At 40.2% G+C, this 17,764-nt stretch overlaps 1 protein-coding gene across 1 annotated transcript; it reads left to right on the top strand.

Annotated features, from left to right (window-relative positions):
* The first annotated feature begins 6,642 nt into the window (after positions 1–6,642).
* Positions 6,643–10,850, top strand: LOC108876761 (homeodomain-interacting protein kinase 3). The gene is made up of 11 exons (XM_051065868.1): positions 6,643–6,829; positions 7,062–7,315; positions 7,492–7,683; positions 7,773–7,954; positions 8,064–8,187; positions 8,365–8,484; positions 8,636–8,722; positions 8,812–8,999; positions 9,216–9,530; positions 9,638–10,184; positions 10,289–10,850. Exons 1-10 carry the CDS (start codon positions 6,736–6,738, stop codon positions 10,065–10,067), a joined length of 1,986 nt encoding a protein of 661 aa, XP_050921825.1. The 5' UTR covers positions 6,643–6,735; the 3' UTR covers positions 10,068–10,184; positions 10,289–10,850.
* Positions 10,851–17,764: the final 6,914 nt, after the last annotated feature.

Below are 17,764 nucleotides of genomic sequence, written 5' to 3'. Positions count from 1 at the left end.
GCAGAGAGAACCAGGTCTTGATTTGGGACAGGTTTATATTAGAGACAGGCCTTTATTGCTGCTGGATTTTCTCTACTCCCATCCTCCATGTTTACACATTGCCTTGATAACTTTGGTAAAATGTCCATCTCCACAGCGCTAATTTCATCCATAGAGCAAGAGTCGCATCAGGCCTGCCCTTTCCCTCGAATAATGTAATGCTACCATGAATGAAACTCGAAATTTCTTCTAAAATGTTCAAAAGATTTCAAGCTTTCACTTTTAATGTGAGAAAATATAAAGCTTTGATGACAGTATCTTAACACAGAGTCTGAGCTGTGGAAAAGTACATTACTAAATTTATCATACAAGGTGTTACAGTTGGCTGCAGGTAATTCCTTCAGTGGTTTTTTTCGTTTGTTTTGTTTTGGTGTTTGGTTTTTTTGGCCTTTATTTGTTCAAGCTGGCTACTCTACCAGCCATTATTTGAGACTCAGACATTGTTTGAATACCAGCTTGCAAATGTGTTATGAAGACAAAAATTAATTCATTCAAAGTGTTTGTTAGGCCTGGATGAATTACCTGTTTGATGTTTTTCAATAACACTAAAATATATGTTTTAACAGAAAAACTCCACAGGCCCTCTTTAACTAATCATAAAAGCTTTCTTAGGAAGGCATATCTTCACAATTAAAAAAAAAGAAAAGAAATACAATCTATACAAAAAAGAGTACAGAATAATAATAGTGCCTGATGGACAAGGCTTGCAGCTGTTTTAAGTCCGCAGTGAGTTAGATATTCAAGTGAGAGCAGAGGGAGAGGGAGAGTGCGAAGGACTAAGATTGACAAGCAAAGTCAAAAAACAAGCAAAACAAATACCACGGGGAGGAAAAAACAAAGAACACCCTTGGAACACTGAGGAATTTGGGCAAAGTGACAGCGTGTGGTAACCTGGGAATACTCTATGCAGAAACCTGTGAGTGGAATTACATGTCTCACTTTGACACTGAAGTAAGGTGAGGGTGTGCTGGGCATGCGAGGGTGAAGTTTTAGTCCTGAGACAGGGAACAGAAGAAATCCATTGCTCTAATGGTTGTAGCATGTCTCACTGTCCGCCCCACCCCACCTTCGGTGGCAGACAGATGGTTTTGTCCCACAGGCTCTGGTGCCATGTTGCTCAGGGAGGACACTAAGGAAGGAGCAGACTGACGGATTAGAGGAGAGGCCGGAGTGGGCAAGGCCATGGTGGACAGGACGCACTGATGAAAGTAAAAGAGTGGTTCTTGAGGACATAATGCAAAGTAGAAGATCACAATGTAATCTATGTCATCTAAAACTTCTAAACCAAGTTAAAACCATTAATAACCCTTTTGGACAATGCCATAGACATCTCTTTTTCTGATGTTTCACTAAACAGCTTATTCTCATCTGTGCTGTTATGGATCAGATCCCTGAATGCTTTGCGGTGCCAGTTTTTCAGCTTTGGCCCACTTCTTTGGCGCTGATGGCACAGCCAGACTGCTCCTTTGAGACTGCCTTTCCACAATAGCGTTAGATGGCTGTCCATATGAAATGCCCTTGCTGTCCCTCATCCAAATCCTGGCCGTGCTAATCCATTGAGTGTCTCGGTCCCCATCATACAGGCCAGGATAAAACACAAGTGGTCTTTGACACTTTGAGGGTGATTTATTCAGAGCTGAGGTAAAGGACCCATTGAAGCTTCTTTTGGCTCCACCAAGCTCTCTCCACAAAGCACTCTTCACATATCATGGCAACCTACATTTAGTCAGAATGAATTGCCTCTCCACACTGCCAAGGGCTTCTCGAAACACTGGCATAATTTAGTGGTAAGCTTAGGCTAATGCAATCCACCACAGCCTCTCCCGCATGCTGAGAGACCCACAAATACAACGGCCGGGGCTTGCTAGATGTTTAACAGCGACTTAGCCCCTCTCGTGTCTCACCGGCAGGCGAGAAAAACCAAGAAAAGAACAGAGGAGGAGACTGTGGAGGCGGCTCTAGACCTCCAGGCTGTTTGTCAGAGGACAGGGTGTAGGAGATACACTGACAGGGACAGGGAGGCGAGGAGTCGTGATGTGCCCCCACACACGTCTGCTCTGCAGGGGTAATGAGACAGCCAAGCCGGCCTCTCGAACTCCAACTGTCCAATAGCGGTCAGTGGTGAGGAGTCCAAATGAGGGCGACCACCTCCGTGCCTCCCACCTGCACTTTAGTCATTCTTTTCAGCTGTGTGTGTGTGGGTGTGTGTGTGTGTGTGTGTGTGTGTGGGAGTGTGTGTGTGTGTGTGTTGGAGGTGGACACTGTTGGCTAAGGTATCCTGACATTCATTTGAGCTGGACTGAGAGCCAAGGAGTGGTTCTTAAAGGAGAAGCTTAGCATTTGGGAGAAAATGCTTGTTTGCTTTCATTCTGAGAGTGAGATAAACAGATTGTACAGAGCTGTGATCATGTGGGATATGTTTAGCCTGGCTTAGCGTAGAAACTAGAGGCATGGGGAAATAGTTAGGCTGGAGGCTGAGGCTGTCTTATTTAGATGGTATTTAAATGTTCTTGACTGCAATTGGTGATTTCAAGGGGAGTTAAAGCAAGATTAAGCAACTTTTTCATTCTTTCTTACAGCTGGAAGTTGGTAGTAGCGTTATATCTGTGTTGCCAAGCAACAGGGACGTAAACAAAAGCTCTGAGGGCAAGGCAAGTACACCAATGACACACTCCACAGCAGTGGGTGGCAGTAGTGTGTCACTTCAGTATTTGCCAGCCACCATAAAACAGGACAAAGACAGGATGGAAGGCGACCATAACAAAAATGATAGAGGACCTGCAACAGAGTGTTACTTGTAAGAAAAGGGAGAGCAGAGGATCAACAGACTAAAAAAAAGACAGTGGAGGAGTCCAAGAATAAGAAAGAGGAGAATGACTAGTTTCGTCAAGGTAACCTGATCAGCTATATGCATGACAAGGAAGTAGGATTGTACCCTTCACCACTCAGAGGGTGTCCTCTAATTACCACCTGTGGCAGCAGAGACTGCTGTTGTTACTTAAAATTACTTAGTCTCGCTTTAACTTTTTAAATTGTGTTTTTTGCTATTACTGGAGCCTCAAATCTCTTACTATTTAAGTATTTGTATAAATTCAGAACTGTATGATACAAGCAAGCCATTTATTTATGAAATTAAGGTATGTAATTTATGTAATTAATTTCTGATATTTAGTTTCACAACACAACACAGCACAGTGGGCTATATGAATATGTATGTTGCAGAAATATCACATGAAATTATAAATAGTGAGAACATTTGCATGAATACAAGATGCAAACAAAATGGGGACCAACTCAATGGTACCTTTAAGTTAACACCACAGTAGCTAATTTGGGTGAGAAAAGTGCTATTGGTAACTGAGCTGATGATCATAAGTGTTTTCTGAGGCTTTCAAGCGAAAGCATTCTGTTTTTGCCGCAGTCCTGGAAGTTGGAGCATGTATTTCTGAACACTGTTTTACAATCTGTGTGTGTGTGTGTGTGTGTGTGTGTGTGTGTGTGTGTAATTTCATGCCACAGTCATGCATGCTCAGAATATCTCCCCGTGTTTCCTTTATTATCTGTTTCCCTCTGCATTCATGTACATGCATAACTGAACACATGGCCTGCTTCCTAACCTTCAAACAAAGCTGCTGGGAAGCAAATATATCACACAAATACTATCACCAACATACAGACAACATACGTTGGATGCCTCATTCTCACTTCACCTCCTTTTCATCCCTCTATTCTCCTAGATAAGGCTCGAGGCTTTGAAGAGTGGCCTCAGATAAAAGCAGGATGCATTCAGGGGACCCCGTCTCACCCCTGGGGGAGTGGAAATATTATTTGATCCCACTCAAAGAGCCTCTCTGTGCCAAGTCAAGCCATCCCACGGCAATACAGGAATAGATTCCTCCATCTACTTCCCTGTCTCCTTATCTGCTGTCCCTCTCGGAAATCCATCCCAACTGGGAAAATTGGTTTTGATTTGCAACACACATACATGTCTTTATACAGTGTTGTCATGATTCGTATCACAGCTGTTACTTCACAAATGTGTGTATATTGACAGATCTATATAACGTCTGTGTGTGCTTGTGTGTGTGTGTCTGTGTGTGTGTTTACGAATGAAATACCATGTATGATGAAACACCTTACTCATTTTTCCTATTTAAATCTATTTTTGGATGATGTCAAGAGAACTATCACTATTTTTTGGCAAATATGATACTAGTTATTACCCTAAAGGCATTCACAGTTGCTGTGCCATGCTATCATTATTTGACACAATGTTTCCACAGTAAACACTGGGGTTCCTGCGAGCTGAGTCAGGCCTAATGTTAAAAATGTCAACTCAAGGTAAGTATAAGATTAGTCATTTGGGTGGAAATGTACAATAATTACAGATAGATAGATAGATAGATAGATAAACATAACAGCTCAAACACTGCAAGTAAGGCAATTGACTATTACTCCCATTTTCTGCTGCATCATACACTCTTCCTATTTGCCTCACTAGAGAATATTTCCATGTTCCATCATGCCATTAAGATCTGAAATAGCCTACGTGCCTCTTTCCTTACCCCTTGTGTATTACAGATGAATCACTGCAAGTTGTCAAAGAAAAATGCATTAGCACTGTCTGAAGAAAGTCTCTACTTTTAAAAGTGACCCTGAACATCATCTTAAAACTCTCGAACAACATGCAGGCTGTCTTCCTTAGTAATTGCATGAAATGTTATTCAAATGAACATGACTAGAAAAAATATCCTTTCCACATAATCATCCAACTTGTGCGTATCAAGGAGATGTGGTACCCTCAGAAAATGTACCTGCACTCACGTTCATTTGTACCAAAGTGATTAATGTTGTGATTAATGCGCATGATCTGTTCTTATTAGATTCTGTTCCTTCACCAAAAGAAACTTGTTCCAACAACCTCATTAATCTTTAAAAAGTTAAGAAAAGCACAGCCCGTTTAGGTTGAAATAATTGTGCTGAAAGGAAAGGAAAGGAAGCTTCCCTTGCACAGTCACTGTCTGTACTGTCTATGGAAAATTATCGCACATCACAGCTAAATTGCTTAGAATACATTTCATATTTGTCAGTTCAAATAGCTACACTGCAGGTTTTGAATGTACGGTAATGTCTCCAATTCAGTAATATAATGAACTTTTTTTTAGGAATCCAGGAACATTCTTGTAGGTACTGAGGTAACAGCATAATTGAGAAATTCATCCACTACACTACAGTCCAATGAAAGCAGTTTGAGTAGTCTTCTTCTCAGCTGTCTTACCTCAGGCTGTATTACAGGAGTGCTCCAACAATTTAGCATTGCACTCCTATAAGATTGTTATCATGATACAGCGATTCTTCCATGCATTCCTCTTCCTTGTCAAAACCTGGTGCCCACATGACCCACAGTGCAACTTGACCAGAGATCTGGCTATGTTATGCTCATGTATGTGTTATAGCAATTAGATACCAGACTCTAGTTTTCCAAGTTTGCCTCCATGTTGTGTGATCTACTGCACATGTGCATCAGTGTTTCCCCCACTGCCCACACCTGTGCGTTATGAAATAAAGCTCACGTTTCTAGGTGCTGAAAATTCTGTTTTTGAAATATAAAACATCTATGGATTAAAAATTCATAATACAATAGGTAATAATCATGTTTGCAGTTTGAAGTATCCTGTTATTAGTTTTACAGACATATCTTTTATCATTGTCTAAAATGCTTTTGGTGTCAGCTAAATGCTAATTATCGGATAGGCTGAAAATTTCAGAAACCTCAAATGTGATGGTTTTGTGAGGATGGAACTCATGTATATGCAGTGTATCAGCAGGTAGCACTCACAGCATTGTGTAAATGACTTTAGTCCTTTCAAAGCTATCACTGCAGCATACAAGAAGGGTTTATATTTTTAGAAAATGCTGTGGTAAGAAGTAATATGTCATTAGCAAGTTTTATAATGACAAACAATTGTCATCTTTGGTTAGAGATCATCCCTCTCAAAAACAGCAGTAAAAAAAGAAATGGATTTACTTTGTTGGCATACTAGAAATACAACTCCATATTAACACTAATATCACTCTTTGTAATAGGCAACAGTTGATAGTAATGCATATCAGTGTAGAGTTAACAGCTTGTTGTGCTATTAGTTCATACAGTTTAAAGAAGTAGCATATCTTTATATTTACTGAGTAAATATGTCCAGTAGTACTAGTATATGTAGTATTTCAGTATTATGTTATCCATAAAAGATCCTCTTTTTCATGGGTCATGACATGTCATAAATCAGCTGTTAAAAATGAGTTTACTCTCAGTGCAGATGTTGTATTAGTATCACTGGTTTTATCAAAACATCATATCAAATATCATTGCACATTAAAGTCAGTGTGTTCTGTATGACAGTTGCATCCAGCAACCACCCTTCCAGACTATGTATCATTTGGCTTTTAATAAAATTAATATCATAACAACCTTTACTTAGCCATTAATATTTATTCAAAATCTTTAATTATTTTCAAAAAATAAGTTAAGAATGTCACGTCAGAACAGAATTGTGTCACAGAGCAGAATGTAGAACTTTCTGAGTTCTCCAACAGGTTACATCACCAGTGAGTACAGTAACTTCAGACAGTGAAGACCTGTTATAACTCAAGTTTCGTTGACCTTCAACCTTTGGAAACTGAAATTTGGATCCTCAACATATGTATTTGCCTGAATTTCTTCGCTTTAACTTCAATTTAAAACACTTTTTTAAACATTTTTTCAAGACATCAGTGACACCAGCTGCTTCACTTGGTAAGTATCCTAAGTTTGTTGATCAATCTCTGGTTTTACAACAGCACCACACTGTAACACTTTTATTTCATATGATGTATATGTACCTTCTGAATTTGGCTTAACTAACAAAATGAGTTCCACAATTTTCATATCAGTTGCCAGTGACCCTGTGATAGAGATGTTATTGTGATAGAGTTACATTGTGACTAAATGTTATGTCCACATCCATCCTCTGTTACTTTCCTCTCAGCTTTGAGCTCACAGCAGCAGGTGTCCCATCTCACGATGGCCTCCAACATGGTCCCCACTCTACCTGCCCAGGATGACCAGTTAGTCACTGGATGCAGGCTCACCTCCAGATCCTGTGTCTACACGGTGCAGTCTTTCCTGGGGCAGGGCACCTTTGGCAAAGTTGCCAAATGCACAAGGATGGATGATATGAGGACTGTGGCCGTCAAAATGATCAAGAACCAGGGATCTCATGCCATGCTGGCACACCTGGAGGTAGGAATAGAAACTGGACATGTTTACCAGAGTTTGAGTTGTACATTTTTTATGATAATGCTTCAAACATTAATTCCACCAGCTGTACTTGGAGAAATAACTGCAAATATGTATTGGCTTGTGTAAAGTTATGTGTGTTAAATATAATATAAAATCTGTCTGTGACCTAACCCCAGGTGGCAACCCTGATGAAACTCCGATCGCTGCATCTGGACAAAAGCGTCACCGTTGAATGGAACGATGTGTTCTTTGACAGAGGACACATTTGCCTGGAGTTTGAGCACCTGGATAAGAGTCTTTATGATTTCATGGAGGAGAGATATTTCCAACCTCTCCTTCTGAGAGAGATCAGACCCATTGTCCAGCAGGTATGTCCTACTGATTTCATCTCTGCATTAGTAAACAGTCTGAAAATATTGTTGACAGTATTATTAAATGAATGACTGTAACTTTTCAGCTCGCCAACGCGCTCGACCATTTGAAGGCTGCTGAGATAATACATGCAGACCTCAAGCTGGAAAACGTGATGTTGGTTAATCATCTGCAGGAGCCGTACAGAGTCAAAGTGATTGACTTTGGCCTGGCGTGTAACACGTCAGCTGCCAGGCCGGGCTCATACATTCAGAGCCGTGCATACCGGTGAGTAACTGGAACCATAACTGATCTTAGTGGTGGCTGAAAAGGTTGAAGACTGAAATGTTCATAGTGTTTATAGCTAATGTAATCATGGTTGTTTGTCCTCTCTCAGGGCTCCAGAGATTATTTTGGGTCTCCCTTTCACAGAGGCCATTGATATGTGGTCTCTGGGCTGTTTGGCAGCCACCATGTACCTCGGCGCTCTGCTCTACCCTGGCAGCAGTCAGTATGATATGGTAAGAACAACAAGTTTACTCTTTGGAATCTGCTTCCTTGTTTTATTGAAATAATTATCTTCTTAAGAGTTAGGATGTACTATGATATGTTCAACACGTAGAATTCAAACATAAAAATTAACTTTAAGCCTTCAACCTGGACTCCCATTGTGACTTTAAGTTGTGTTGTATTTTCAGATGAGATACATAATAGAGACTCAGGGCCAGCCACCAGATCATCTGCTCACCTTTGGATACAACACCAGCTCTTTCTTCCAGAGAGACTACAACTCCACCACCAGTCACTGGAAACTCAAGGTACCTACAGTACCCAAAACCACATGATGAGTTCAAATGTTCCTTTTTCTTTCTTACCTTTCTGCCATATTGTAAAATATTAGCCTCTGTCTGTTTATCCAAGTTTGTTGTAGTCAGAATATCAATGCTAACAAGCACACTGTCTGTTCAGACACCAGATCAGTTCCACAGAGAGACAGGGATCGAGCCAAAAGAGACCAGGAGGTTCAAGTTCACCTCTCTGGATCAGCTCCTTCATGTAGGTGAAGCACTGATAAATACACTCAAACATCTCCAGGAGAGGTTTTTCTAGTCACTCCTGACTTTTGTTGTTTATTCATGTTTTAGGTCCGGGTCATCAATCCTGATAATGCTGCGGATAAAATTGCAGAAATCCATGACGCCCTGATGTTTGTGGCCATGGTGAAGGAAATGCTTCAGCTGGATGCCGCCCAACGGATTACGCCTCGTCAGGTGCTGGAGCATGACTTCATCAGCATACGCCATATTGCCAACATTTACTCCTTCAGCCAGTAGTAAGTCAATGCTGTGATTTCATTAAATATTTTGAACATATTAGGCTTTTTTCCAAAAGTTGTTCAGTTGTGCTTTGGTTGCACTGCAATGGATAAGATTCCACTCCACGCCATGTAGATTACATTCAATTATATATATATTATTTTATCCAAATCTGACTTTTGTATTCACATGGGTGATGAACTTGGCTGACGAAATGATTCATTGTCTTGCAGTGTCAGGTCCTGCTATGACATAATGGGAGTCTGTCAGAGCAAAGCCCCGACTTCTGACAGTGAGAACGCTGCATGTTCGTCACTGCAGCAGCCCCCGTACATGACCACCTACACCGTCCAGCAGAATCCTCCTACTCCGGCTGAGGGGAGCAGCCTGGACCAGCCCCACTGCATCAACCCACATCCCGGCACCAGTACCCAGACCACCGGTTCAGATAGGTCAGGGATGAAGAGGAAGGTTGACGAAGAAGATGGAAACAAAACCTCTTCTGTGTCCAAAAGTGTCAAGTCCATATCGGATGATTGTCAGCAAAGGTAAGCTTACATACATCAGTCAGTGTAGAGAATTTAAAAATTTAGAGGCTGTGACATCAGCTTGACGTTTGTTTGCTTACACATTTTTAAACTTCAAATTACAAAAGCCACACAGCTCCGACCAGTTCCAACAGCAGCCAGACCCAAAGTCTGGTCAGGTCAGGCATTAAAAGGAAGATGGCTGATGATGAACATCAAAACAATCAAAAAATGAAAGGTCGCCACAATGAAAGGCCAGATGACAACAGGAAGAGGTTCCACAAAAGCTCTGCAGGTCCATCCACCTCAGGCTGCAGCAGCAAGACCCAGAGTTGTGTCTCACCAAGGGTTAAGAGAAAGATGGCTCGTGGTGAAGACTCAGACACTGACCATGACAACAGGTCAGAACGTGAGAGGAAGAGAGCCAGAAAATGCAATGCAGGTACATCTACCAGATCTGACCAGAGGAACAACCCAGCCGATGACCACCACCGCCAGCACCACAGTGCACGTCCTTCAACTGCACTCAGACCGAGAGCCAGGCTCGGTCAGGACTGAAAAGAAAAGCAGCGGATGATGAAGATCTCCAGCCCAGAAAAAGAACCGCTGATCCCAGGTCAGATGATGCCAGACAGAAGTCTGTGGTGCGTTTAGAGGAGGAACGAAGGAGAGGAGGTGAGTAGAAACATTCTGTTGGTAGATTTGAAATGAACACATAATATTTCTCTGTAGCTCTACCACGACATGACTGTGTCTAAAACCTGACTATTGGCTTCCAGCACGTCACATCAGCAAGAGGAGGACAGCCGACCACAGACAGGACCAGAGGACCCGATGGGTGTAGCCGTCGACATTAGGGCTGCCCAAAACCTTCCGTGGATCCACTGGCATGATGTCTGTCTGTCTGTCTGTCTGTCTGTCTGTGTCTCTCTCTCTCACTCCCCCACCTCCAACCCCCTGTCTCTCTCTCTTTCTCTCACCCCCCCTCATCTCCCCAACCCCCCGTCTGTGTGTGTGTGTCTCTCCCTCCCTCTCCCGTCTCCCCCACCCCTCAACCCCCATCTCTCTCTTTCTCTCTCTCCTCCCGTCTCACCCAATCCCCCAACCCCCTGTCCTGTCTCTCTCTCTTTCTCTCTCTTTCTAAACCCAACTGGTCAAGGCAGATGGCCGCCCACCTGAGTCCGGGTCTGCTCAAGGTTTCTGCCTGTTAAAGGGTCAGTTTTTCCTTGCCACTGTCGCCAAGTGCTTGCTCATGGTGGGCATCGTTGGGTCTCTTTAAATAAAAATAAAAAAAGTGCCCTGAGATAACTTCTGTTATCATTCATGATTTCACGTATCTAAAATGACCAACACTTTGTTTTAATTGTAGAATAAAATGTTGAATGACCTCTTTTGTGTCACTCAAGTTAACTACATGAACAGTGTTCAGAAAGACATTGTTTGCATATAAATCATACTACAGCTGAAAATATAAAAAATCAAACACTTTTTTAATGTGAGAATGTGTGTGTTTGCTTGTCTTACAATACTGTAGAGTAAATATCTTAAGGTTCTGGTCTCAGGCAAATATTTTATTTGAAAACTTCCTTTTTGGCCCAGGGATATTTTGATGGACTTCTGTTACATTTTCCCTGACATTTTACAGAGTAAACATTTAACTGAGAAAATAATCAGCATATTAATCTAAATATCTGATAGCTGCAGCCCTAAATTATTCAGTTCCCATAGAAAAGAAAAGCAAAATACACATTCAACAATGATGAATCAGAATTCATCGATAAAAATGCCCTGTCAAACTTAAGGTCAAACTTTGTCCATATAAACATAGTCAGCACACTAGGTGAATTTTACCTGATGTCTTAAATGAGTCTGTCTGACTGTTTTTACAGCACATAAAATTTTGAAGTAAGATTAAAAAGACTAATTTCAGGCAATCTAGTTCAGCCTTGTTAATGCAAAAGAAGCCTATTATCACTACTATTTTACTGTGAGAGTATAAAGATTCTGAAACAAATGTCCTAAACTTTGTAACACGATCCGTGAAGACAGAATATACAAACTGCAAAACACATTAACTAAAATAAAAGATTTGGGGATAAAATGGTGTTGAAATTATCTGTCCATGCAGCAAAATAATTTTGCTTGACAAGAAATCATAACATAAGCAGGTTCCGGTCTAGAAATAAGGAAGCATTGATAAGTGTTCAAAGGTTTAAAATAAATAGAATTACAGACAGAATCACAAATGAAGTACATACCACTGTTGATCCTAAAACATAACATTCAGATAAAAATCTAAAATATTAGAGGCCCTAGGTCAGAACTTAAAAACTAAAAATGTTAATGTCATAATACCCTTTATTTAATCATTAAGATTTATTCAGAACTCTAAGTGGCCACTGGGGAAAATTTGAAGTAAGGATGAACGGCAGAGACGTATGAAGCTCTCCTAATACATTCATGGTCAAGCTAGTGTATACCTAATATAGCTGCTAGTCTATACTGTAAAGCAGAGATGAGGAGGGGACAACAGAATTATGGTCAGTTCTCTTCTTTGTATGTCAACACCCCCAGATTTTTTCATTTTCAGACTTAAATACTATACTATATACTAGATATTCAGTGAGGAGGGGGGACGTGTACAATATCAAGTATAAAATCAGTCTCACTGTTTCTTAAAGTATTATGATTAAAGAATGAAAGTACTGCCACTTAAGTTTTTTATTTTGTCCTTTAAAAATCTATTCACTCAAAGCTGCTGCAGAAAGCTGCATTAATTCATTTTAAATCATAATAGAAACTACAATAACAAGAGTTACCAATAATATGAAAACATGTTTTTCAATTAAAAGCTGTTTCTGCTTTCATACATGACCCCATAAAACGAAACACAAGACTTGTCAATTACAATATATCTGCTAAATGTTCATGTGCCTGGTACCTCGTAAAGCAATTAGCTGATATGCATTTAAACAGCCTTTTAATTAGTTCTATAGAATAACTTGTAAGAGACAAGGTATTTTCTTTTTTTTCACAGACACAGAATTTGAGTGATCTCTTAGGCCAGGGTGTTCAGCCTTGTTTATTTCCTTTAATCTAAATAACAATGTTAAGGTTCAAAATCCTGTCTTGACCTTGAACCTCCAGGTCCCTTTAGTCTGGCGCTTTCAACCATATCACACTCATTAGTAGATCTTAATTTGCTGGTGTGTCTCTGGTGTTTTTGCTTCCTGTTTTCAGCCCCACCTGTGTCTCATTAGTTAATTATTTCCCTGTGTATTTATAGTCTCCTTAGTCCTTATAGTCTTTTCCCCTTCTCAGTGTCAGAGTACTGTGCTGTACTTCATGTCCTTATGTCTCCAGAGTAGAACATTTTTTTGTGTTTTTCTGGATTTTGCATTGCCTGCTGAGTCCTGGGTTACTCAGTTACATTACTGAATACATTTCTGTCCTGATCAAGCCTCGTCTGTGTCTGCATTTGGGTCTGTCTTGTTTGTCCCGAGCTCCCCTTGTAATATGTTCAACTTTTCATTTCTAGGGCTTCTCACCCATGTTGACTCAGCTGTTGAGGTGGTATGGTTTAAAGCTCTAGAAAAGCTACTGAGTTGACCTTGAGGTGAGAGTGGACTGTCAGCTTAGCAACAATAGTTTGTTCTGTTACGGAATGTATATGCATTTATGCACAAATGAGCACAATTTATTTCTACTGTGTGTTAACTTTGCTATAAATGTCACTGCAGATAACACCAAATATGTAATTTATCACTTGCAATGTTCATTGTTTTTATTAGGGAGAAGCCCAGCACAAAGGCTCTGCTGTCTCTGTGGTATACAGTATGCTGGGCTGCACTGCAATAACAGTCCTGAAGAGCAGCCCAGGCAGTGCACACACATGAACAAGCTTAAAAAATAAGTAACCAATCATTGAGTTTAATCAGTCATACAAGTACATCCTTACAATAATTTATACCAAAACCAAACCTGCATGCATAGTACAGACAAAATACATGCCAATACAATGCCATTTGTCACTTGCTGTTGCACCTCCCAGTGTCCCGTCCCTGCTCTTGGCTCTTTACTGCAGCAGCTGGTGGTGGCCCTGCTTCATCAGCAACTTTTTTAGAGCAGAAATTGGAGCTTGAAATTAGTTTATTAAGGATACACAATAGACTCTTTAAAGAACAAGAAAAGTGTTATTCTCAAAACAGAGGATGTTTATAATAAGATGACCTCCTGAGTAAAATAATTCTATAACACATGTGTTTTGACTGGATTCTGTAGATACAAGCTAAAGGTATTGTTGGCTAAACTCCGTGTAGACAGTTGAGACTGCAGAACTGAAAAGGTGAACACTGGCAACTTTTTGCTTTTTGCTTCTGTCCATGCATGCAGAGTTGAAAGTGTCAAAGATCTATAGTGCATATTAAATAGATACCCATAGTTTTGTCGGTCAAATCTACATTACAAATTCAGTTTTCAGGATCTATAAACACATGAATATAAAGTAGCAAAGGAAAACATACAGTTGGTGCATAAATTTCTGACAAATCTTTTTTTCAGTTCAAAAATGGGAGGTTTAAGTTCTTCCACCTTAACAAGTAAGCCTGTACCTTTATGAAGCTCAGGGGCTCGCATTACGTCTCTCACTGCAGCACAGAGACAGTATAAACCTTGAACAGTTGCCATTAATGTGATATCTCCTGCAAGCCAAATGCTGCTGCTGCTGCTGCTGCTGCTTCTGTCTCTGTCTACAGGTAGCATGAGCATCACAGCAATCTAGTGTCTGTATTATTGTGCTGTAGGGCTTCAGTCATTGTTACCAATGTGGGATCCAAAATTGAGATACCTTATAATAGAGCTATACTAGCTGTTCACTGCATACTTTAAAAAAAGTTATGAAGCTCTTAAAAATAAGGAGCAGCCAACAAATGTAACATTAACTTTTTAGAGTATTGTACAATTAGGATGATATATTCAGTACTTAGCCACTAAATATTTTTTCGAAACTTTCTGCCCAGCACTGTGCACCAGCCAGCTGTTCATGCTTTCTGTGCCAATGTCAGCAGGGACGCCATCCTGCCTCTGCCACACCAGGATGATCATCAGGTTCCTTTGAAAGTCAAAACCAAAGAGGAGTGTCCTACTCTTCCAGCACAGAAATTGCACTAGAGGAACCAATTATGCACTTCTCTGTGAGATGAAGCCCAGCGGGTTGATATAACATTTGGGCTCCCAGCAGGTCTGTAGAGTTTGCATGTACAATAGGCTGTTGCAGAACTCCCGCAAATCAGATTAGTTCATTTAACAGGCCACTTATAACTCCACGGTTTCCTTTAGCCGGCCAAAACCCTCATGTCAGGAAATGAAATGCTACAAAATGAATGAGCACAAGCTAACCTGTGCTGTTTTATAACTGATTCTGCCATTGTCCTTGAGCTACTGCATTGATGAAAGCCATTATTGTATAAATTGCATATGTAGAGTAGGATGTTCCAAAATAACATTGTCCACTTAAATTTTAATGTGAAACACTCAGCTCAGTCAGCATAATTGCAACCTCATGACTAGAAATTCAGTAGCTTTTAACAGCCTGATCCAGTGATACAACTCAAAGACAAGTTCACTGCTGTAACAATTTTTGGTCCATGTGCTGAAATACTGTGTTTAAGACAGAGCAGAGCATAATTAAGAACAGCTAAATGTCCTTTCAGAGATTCCCTAGAATTAGATTTCAACACATTTATTCAGCCTTCAAACACACACTACAGTGTCTTTTTTTTTTTTTTTTTTTTTTTAAAGTCACACCATAAGAACTGATTTATTTTTAATTACAGTGATCATGGGGTGCTTAGTTTAGTCACAGCACATTCAGTAAAATGTATATATGTATATTTTCTTGCTCTTCTTCAGGTAGTGGAGAGTGTGAATCTGTAAACTGAAAAGACTGAACTGATATAGCTTTGTCTTCATTATTTCATACTTTCACATAAGATTTTGTTAGCATTACATCAACTGCAAATTTTACAAAGTATTTGCTTCGTTTGGACATTGTATTATATTACAAATAATGTGTTAATTAACGTTCAGTCTGATTTTAAACTTTCCTAATGAAATTAACTGCAGTGTCTGCACTATTTTAAGCTCACATGTAACTTGTGTTCAAGCATAGATAGGTTAGTATGATTCATATCATTAATGGCTTTATTTGTCACCCAGCTGGAAATATAGAAGAACAACAAGCTTGTATACATATATGCTTACCTTAAAGTTACATTAGTTGCACTGCCTTGATCAGCAAAACAATTGCTTCTGAAGATGAGTGCTCTGAATATGGTTTTAATGAAAGGTGCAAGGCTCACTGAATAAGTCACTGGTTATTTATTTGTTATTTTTTGTTCTTATTCAGCCAATAATACCCAAGACAACTCTGAAATCACCAATATACTTTTCACAGTAAGAAGCACCTGCTAAACATTTGGCCCATCTCCCCAATGCCATAGGCACCCATTGTTTTCAAAATTGCTCTTAAAACAGCTCACAGAGACAACTGCTAGTTCAATATATCCAATCTATTATTTGAAACTATGTGTATTGCCACATGTGAAGTTGCCACAATCATGCTGTCACATGAGAAGTGGTTCCATTTTTCTACAATGTTGTGTGAGAATGTCAGGCTTTTTGTCAGCCATGCTAACAGTCTGGTTCTGGGATGGTGGCGTTAGCTTGTCAATCTGTCAGTCCACCACTTTGACACAGATCTTAAGCATTACTGGATTAATTGCCATGAACTTTAGTACAAACATCCATAGTCAAAAACTTCTCATATACAGTTAAATATCTCAACATCTTTTGGATGGATTGGCACAAAATGAATAGACATTCATGATTCCCAGCGATGAATCCAACCGACTTTGGTGATCCCATGACTCCTCACCAGCAGGTGGACAATTGTGGTTTTGAATGAAATGATCTTAACAACTCTTGGATATCATTACTAATTAGCAAGTGTGAGTATGCCAACCTACTTAAATGAGGTGATGACCACAGTAAATATACTACCTGCTATGCCTGAGTACAGCCTCACAATCTGCTATGGCTGTAGATTGTCAAAGCACGCTTTTTTTTATACCCTTTCTGAACTGCTTGTTGAATGGTTGTTTAGCTTCCAAACCTCCCTTCCCCTACACCTTTCTGACATCAGATAAGGGGAGGTCTGTATCCATCCATATCCATCCTTTCATTCCCCAAAACCAACAATCTGACATTCACACCCACTTCGCACCATGACTAGCCAACTGTGCAGAGGTGAGGAAGGAGCCAGAGACTAAACTTCTCTCTCAAGATGCACAAAAGCAATCCCTAGTGAAACCACCCTTCTCCATCCTTGAGAAAGTATTTTTAAAAATATGTTCTCTGGATATCACCACCTGTATTAAATGTACCATATAAAAGTAGCACGGTGTCGTGACTTAGGTCAAGTCATTACCAAAGATGAATAAATACCCAGATCCAAACCTGCAGCACAGAATTCTGAATCTTACTATACAAGTGAATTATGTGTGCAAACATTACCATGTCTTGTACTTCTGTACTGCATCAGTTCAATGGCAAAAAAATAGAAAAGAACAAGAAATTCTCATTTTGCCTGTTACTGTTATGTTTATGATTGAGACAGGCACATGCAGCCTCATGATGCATTGTGTGATATATGGGTGTTCGGTGGTGCCTCATGTAGCTCATAAGAAGTAATCAAATGCTTTAGAGGCCACCATTAAATGATGCCTCTTTATGGCGTGGCACGACAGGTCAATGACACAGTGATTTGTCCCAGTGGACCAAGAAGTGAAACCACTGGGCAGCTTTATGACAGCACGCTCATACGCCTCTGAACTGTCAGATCCACAATGCTATAAAAGTACATAGCATGTTAATTTTTTTTTTCGTCTGGCTGGCTTCTGTCTCACTGTTTGTTAATCAGTCTGGCTTTGTGTTAGTTACCTTGACAACATGTTCTTTCCTTTCCTTCTCCATCAAACTCTCCCTCGACATGCAGTGCATCGGGTGGTTTAGTGGATGGTCTTGTCACAAACAGGGAAGGGAATTTGTTAGAAATACATTTCACGCCTCCCCAGTGGCATATTAATGCTTAAGTTGTCCCTCAGGTCAGAGAGCTGTAAACACTCATGAATGCTATGAGGCACTTCAACCATAAACCCTAGAAAGGCCAATGGATTTAAGGGATTTCAAAGAAGACC

This window comes from Lates calcarifer, linkage group LG3 (assembly GCF_001640805.2).
Source record: "Lates calcarifer isolate ASB-BC8 linkage group LG3, TLL_Latcal_v3, whole genome shotgun sequence".
NCBI classification, from domain to species: domain Eukaryota; kingdom Metazoa; phylum Chordata; class Actinopteri; family Centropomidae; genus Lates; species Lates calcarifer.
The sequence above is the reverse complement of the archived record's forward strand: the minus strand, read 5'-3'. Positions and strand labels throughout refer to the sequence as shown.

What these genes read in the sequence shown, in the direction of transcription:
- LOC108876761 (XM_051065868.1), top strand. Translation starts at nt 6,736, where the DNA reads ATGTATTTGCCTGAATTTCTTCGCTTTAACTTCAATTTAAAACACTTT. An exon ending in CCATGCTGGCACACCTGGAG is followed by an intron (nt 7,316 to 7,491) that starts GTAGGAATAGAA and finishes ACCTAACCCCAG; the next exon opens with GTGGCAACCCTGATGAAACT. An exon ending in ATTTACTCCTTCAGCCAGTA is followed by an intron (nt 9,000 to 9,215) that starts GTAAGTCAATGC and finishes ATTGTCTTGCAG; the next exon opens with TGTCAGGTCCTGCTATGACA.